The following is a 6,996-nucleotide window of genomic DNA, read 5'->3' as shown; positions in this document are numbered from 1 at the left end:
TGCTAAACACTGAATATTACTCTGCAGCATGGTAAAATTCAACCCTCGGTAATCTTCGGTGCTGTTCGATAATTATCGTATCAGGCTTTTGTTATTTTTGTTATTGTGAGACGCACATTCATGTATTTGTACGTCCAACGGTCTAATGTGCCTCCGTAATTAAATATACTATTGTGTTGATATTAATTAATTCAAGTGAATAAAAAAGTGCATTTATCTGAGAAAAATCTACGACTCAATGTAAGTACTTTTACTCGATAACTATTTATAGATATCACTAGTGAAATGAAAGTGTGAGCATAATTTGTGTGCAGTTTTCATTTCTTCATCATTATTAGTATAGGTTTTTTTTTGTTTTTTTATTATTTGGTGGTGGATGACTGTTTGTGTTGAACTATTATTATTTTGAATTTTTTTTATTTAATATGAAAGTCGTGAAGTTTTAAATGTGTCATTAATTTTTTTTAGATTTCATTTCATAAGTTTATTTCTTTTTATTATTTTATATCATGGTGAGTCGATTCTTTCATATATATATATATATATATAAAATATAATCATTGAGAAATGACAGTTTAAATAATGATAACTTGTATTTAATGTTTGTAGAACCACGAAGCACATTTTCAACAACCCGAGATAACTGGCAATGTAAGTCTAATTTTTTTTTTTTTTTGGAACATGAAACATGATATATTCAAATATTACAATATATAATCATTTAATTACAATAATATTTATGTTAATTTTTTCTTAAATTTTTTAATTGTCATTTGTTTTGTTGTTTAGCCTGTATATGTTACACTGCTGAAAACAACTGAAGGAAAAGCGGTTATCAAATACTTTAAAAAAAACAAACAACTGAACAAAATTGCCAGAAGTAAACTAACTCGAGCTCTCGTATCAAGAGAAAAAGAGAGACAATTTCATCAAGTTCTTCGTGATCCTAATATCACTGAATTAGCAGATTTCGTGTAAGTTATAAAATTATCATGTCCTAAAACATTTTTCAATTTATAATATAAAATATTACTTTATTTCATATTTTTTCAGAATAACTCGAGAACAATTCATCTCGTGGTCACAAGATATTGAGCGAGTTTTTCCAGGAGAGAGTCGATGGGTTTATTACACACCATTTAGATCTGTTTCAACTGATGAGGTTCAAGCTGATGGAACCACAAAAAAAGTGACTAAAAAATATAATTGCTCAGGAAAATTATATGATCATTTTTCATTTAGACGATCACAATTGAGGAAAGATAACTTGTTGCAAAGTGGACGCAGTAATCAGGAAATTATTAATTTTATTATATCAGGTTTGAGTTTTATATTTAATTATTTTAATAATTTTAAAAAAGAATAAAATATACTTTTTTTTAATTTTTAAAATTATAATTTTTTTTTTAAAGCCACGTTATTACTCTACATGTATACTATTTTTTTAATTTGATTTTAATATCACCGTGTTATTGAAAAAAAAAAAAAACTATATCTTGTTTCAAAGATTGAAAAAATATAAAATAAAATATAAAATATAATTCATATACTCATTTTGTATTACAGATGACCAACAAGCAAGTATTGAATGGTTAAAAACAAATGTTGGTCCACCTAATTTGGTGGCACAACACTGGACAAATTCATATGCTGCACGACAAAGTATATTAAAAAAAGGTCAATCAATCCATGACTACTTTAACACTTTTCAATGCTTAAAAACAGCAGCAGGCTCTGATTTGGTAAAATGACATTAATTATTATTATTTTTTTTTTAAATAAAAATAAATTAAAAAAAAATTAATTAAATTATAAAATCAATAATTTTAAATTATCAGTGAAGTTTTTTGTCAATTTTTTAATTTTAATTTTTTTTTCCAGCTTTTACTTGATTTTGTATCACTCTATCCTAATCGAGAAGAATTATTTTTTGAACGTTGGGAAGTTGCGAGAGATGTTATTATAAATGCGCTGAGTAATTCCAAACAATTAACTGGAGACGATCTAGGATATTTTCGTGCATTGTCTATACTTCCTCAACATAATAAGGACGCAGTTCTTTTTCATTTGTTGCCCTATATAGTTAAACCTATAACAAAAAAGGGTCAAAGAAAATTATCGATACCTGAAAGAAGAGAATCGTTTTTTGTACATGTAAGAACAGCAGCTGACATTGCACAAGGTATTGAAAGACAGCGACAACGCTGTGCTGCAGCAGGGATAACACTGCAACCGATACCTGTAATTGTCGGTGAATTAGTGAATCCAGATTCATTTTATGTTTATATTAACGATTCATTAGAAAGACCTTCATACTATGAAACTCAAACTATATTACATGCATTTAACTTGACTCTGAAAGTTTTTTTTTCACTTAATTGTGCTTATTCATTACATGCTTTTTCACTTTGGGTATTTCTTCAAAAAGCACTACTTAAAATTGATTTACCAACTGATCAATGTGATAGAGAAGCTTTAAGTTTGATTGGGCAAATGACTTATCAAATCGAATCTGCAAACGAAAATATTAATCCAAATATACCACAATAGTTGAAATGTTAACTTGTATAGATTGTAGTTTAGATTTTCTTCAATACACTGAGTACCTTAGCCATGTACGACAAAATCACTCTTTATCAAATAGTTTTACTTGTGGGGGGATTTCATGTTTTAGAACTTTCAAGTCTGTTGACTCATTACGTTCACATATGAAAAGAAAACACGATGACAATACCATTGTTCCTCCAATAAAAAAAAAGAAATTTGCATTAGAAAAAAATAATATAAATATACCAGATAGCTCTGAAATTATTCAACATGAAGATAATATTGATAATAATGTTGGAATTAATATTAATACAGAAAATGTAACTAGAATTTCTTTCTCTGAAAACAATCCTGTTACTCAAGAAGACTCTTGGATTAATTTGGCTGCAAAAATGTATAGTTATCCCGATGTATCAAGAAAACGTACGTTAGAAATATTAACAGATGTTCGTGATTTAATTAAAAATATTTTCTCTGAATCAATCAATGACATTGACACTATAAAAAATGAAAACAATAATTTTATGGATTTGAAAACTAAAATTGATGTTGTAGACCAAGTTAAAAATAAACTACAAGTTCGTTCATGTTTATTTGATAATTTTAAAACGGAATACAGCTTTTTTGATAAATTTCGAGCATCTCAAAATTTTGTTGAGCCTATATCATACCTCTTGGGAGAAAGACGTGATTATCGTGTTAAACATCAAACAACCAAGATGAATATGATCCCAGTAACTGCTCAATTTATTCCACTGCGATTAGTATTTAAAAAATTTTTTGAATTACCATTTATTTTTAATGAAACAATTGATTATATAAAATCATTAAAAAAAAGTAATGATATAATTTCTAATTTCATCCAAGGAGAACTGTGGCAATCTCTGAGTTTGAATGATGGAAACAAAATTGTATTCCCTATTTTTTTATATTTCGATGATTACGAGAACAATAATCCGTTGGGCAGCCATCGAGGCATATCAAAATGTGGTGCAGTATACGTTTCTATACCATGTTTACCTCCACGATTTCAATCAAAACTTAATAATATTTTTCTGTTTATATTGTTTAATACTTTGGACCGTAATTACTTTAAAAATCCTATTATTTTTTCAAAAGTTAAAGATGAATTATGTTTTTTAGAGGAAAATGGAATTGTTATTGATTTACCAACTGGCCAACATAAATTATATTTTCGTTTAGCATTAGTTCTGGGAGATAATTTGGGAATGCATTCATTACTAGGTTTTACTGAAAGCTTTAATCAAATTAAATTTTGTCGTTTTTGCTTAATAGATAAAGACGATAGAAATAATATTTTTTCTGAAGATCAATGTACGATACGTAATGAAGTAAATTATGAAAATCACTTAAATTTAAACGATGCAAAGCAAACGGGAATCGTTAACCGATGTGTTTTACAAGGTGTTGGAAATTTCCATCCAATTACAAATGCTTATGCTGATGTTCTTCATGACATTTTAGAGGGCATTTGCCGTTATGATTTAGGCCTAATTATTAATTATTATATTGAAAATGATTTTTTCAAACTACATGAATTGAATGATCTCATCAAAGGTTTTTATTATGGGCCAAATAGAAACAAGCCAGCTGAAATTTTACAGTCTCAAATAGATAAAAAAAAAATTATTATGTCAGCCTCTGAAATGCTTACTTTAGTTATACATTTACCTATTATAATTGGCCATTTAATTCCATCTGATAATGAAGTGTGGCAATTGATATTATCAATGAGTTCAATAACTAAGTTATCAACGAGTTATGAATTAGAAAAAAATGCCTATAATGTATTACGTGTAGAAATAAGTGAATATTTACAGTTGTTATCAGAATATTTTCCAGATTCCATGAAATGTAAACATCATTTTTTAATTCATCATCCACGAGTGTTACAACTCTGTGGATCTCTTTGGAAAATTTCAACTATGCGTTATGAAGCTAAACATCGTGAGGCAAAAATAACTTCAAGAACTGCTATCAGTCGTGTTAATATTTGTAAAACAATTGCAATCAAACATCAGTTACAACTTAATTATCGCTTTTTATTGAATGATACTTCACTAGAATTTAATTATGATAAAAACTCGATAAAAGATTTCAATGTTAATGACTTAGAAGCAGCTTTTGAACTTAAAAAAATTTTGCCTCAATCAATATTGAATAAAAATATTTACAGTCTAAAAAAATTAGATAACCAAGGTTCTTCAATAACAATTGGCTGTGTTATTATGATAGCAAGTGAGGATGGCCCTAATTTTTATATTATAAACAATATTTTAATGGAAACATCCACACAATATTATTTTATAACAAAAAAATTATTAGCTGTATTTTTAGATGAACACACCGGGCACTATGAAGTTAATAAAAAAATTGTCTCGTGGAAAATTTTAGATTTAAGTAAAATATATAATTATAAGTTAACATATATAACACAAGCACCAAATACAGAATTTATTGTTAAAAATTGGATATAAAAAAAATACATTAAATAAAAATTTAATTTTGAGCATTATTATTTAATTATTACCCTTTCATTTATTTTTTGAGCAATATTTAAAAAAAGATAATATATTTGGAATTTTTATTAATTCAAATGATAAAAATTGTTGGTAATACATCAAACTTTACTTATCGACACTATATTTTTTAGTGTGTATGTATAGTTAGAATTACTGTGCTTGGCATGGTAATTTTTGTCCAGCCGAAATACAAAATAAAATGGCACGAAGGGTAAAAATTATTGTTCGCATTGTAATATATGTTAGACTTACAAAATACCCGGCCTTTACTACGCAGCACAGTAATTTTTATTTGATTTTAGTTGTAAAAATTGTTATTTTTTTTTCTCAGTGTACACACTTGTTTTTTTTACTATTATCTTTAACTATATCAAACTTTGTTTAATTTTCTAAGGCAAACTGAATAGAGCAGCAGTACACATTGAAAAATTATTAGGAAAAAAATTTGTTATATCTTTCCTGTCGACATTACATCAAAGAACTTATTCTAAATAGTGTGTTTGAAATATTTTGGAGTAATCAAACTGGTCCAAATGTAGCTTTTTTTTTAAATTTCAAAAAAAATTGCGGTCAGATTGATAAGCTAAAATATAATACTGGTATGGCAGACAAAATTGTAAAAAATATATTCTTTGAAGATAAAAATGAGCTTGTAAGTTTTATCAAGAACCACGTTGAGGTAAACGAAATTGAACATGTATTATGAGTGATTAATTGATCATATGAAATGTTAGGTCTATTGATTTAAAAAACATTCAGATGGTTTATGAAAAATTAACCGATTTTAATAAGAAGAAAATTATATCAATTTTCTTTTACTTGTATTACAAATATCTAACTCCAATATATTATTTAATTTTATCATTTATTCTAGACATATCAACTGAGAGGAGACTACAAGGAATTATAAGCATTGAGCTATTTTTGGGGGAAACACCACCAAAAGGAGTTCAACTCAAAAGCCCAGGGGCAATGCATCATGCCAGATTTCTGTCCAAAGCAATTTACTGCTTGAAAATATTTTGTTTCGTAAACAATTAAATCTCGGAACAACTGATTTGAAAGCTCTTCGAGAAATTTGTATTTTTATTATTAAATTTTGTTTAAAGGCCTGGTTTAATGCACTTTTGGCTATAAACGCAGCAAATAATGACTCAACATTGCTTACAAGTTTAATTTAATATGAAAAAAGTAATCGAACTATTTCTGAAGCAGCAAGTTTGAAATTATCGAATCATATGTGGTATTGTTCTGAAGAACTGATTGAGTTGGTTTTATTTGATGAAACAGTAACATGTGATGTAAAGAAAAAATAGTCAAAGCAATGGGTGAACGAGATAATTTTTCTTCATATAGCAAGCGCTTCATAATTGGAATAAAACCAAATAAAAACATTACTCGATAAAGATCTTAGTCAAAAAGATCTTTAATGTTATTTGAGCAATACAATTTATCATATAATTTTATACACACTGATCCAAGTCACTGGCAAAACAATGATGAATATGAAATTGCTAAAAAAGTATTTATTGATTTAAAAGTAGTAAATGATATAACTGAACGAGGTGTTTCTCTTGTAGAAAATTTAAATCAATGCTTGACGCATGATGAAGAACAAATGCAGTATTTATTACTTAAGTTATTCAGAATCATAGTAAAAAATTACCTTATTGTGATCAAAATATTATATCAGCTTTAGATATATCCGATGAATGGTGGTTTATCTAGAAATAATTTTTTTGTTCTTTTTTTTTTTTTTTTAATCGAATTGAAATATATGATTTATATTGTTGATACAAATATTCTTTGAAAAAATTTCATAACATATAGTTCTTGTTACTTATTTATAATATACCTGTAAAAATACTATACCTTTCAGAAACAAAATAATAAATTTAATGTTTTT

The 6,996-nt window shown here is 26.9% G+C and overlaps 1 protein-coding gene across 1 annotated transcript; it reads left to right on the top strand.

Moving 5' to 3' along the window:
- The first annotated feature begins 2,833 nt into the window (after positions 1 to 2,833).
- On the top strand, positions 2,834 to 6,271 carry LOC122856376. Its single transcript, XM_044158053.1, has 2 exons — positions 2,834 to 4,928; positions 6,200 to 6,271. The coding sequence occupies exons 1-2, from the start codon at positions 2,940 to 2,942 to the stop codon at positions 6,269 to 6,271; spliced, it is 2,061 nt and encodes a 686-aa protein (XP_044013988.1). The 5' UTR covers positions 2,834 to 2,939.
- The last annotated feature ends 725 nt before the right edge of the window (positions 6,272 to 6,996 follow it).

The sequence above is a fragment of the Aphidius gifuensis genome, linkage group LG5 (assembly GCF_014905175.1).
Source record: "Aphidius gifuensis isolate YNYX2018 linkage group LG5, ASM1490517v1, whole genome shotgun sequence".
Lineage (NCBI taxonomy): Eukaryota > Metazoa > Arthropoda > Insecta > Hymenoptera > Braconidae > Aphidius > Aphidius gifuensis.
This window is presented reverse-complemented; position numbering and strand designations above follow the sequence as displayed.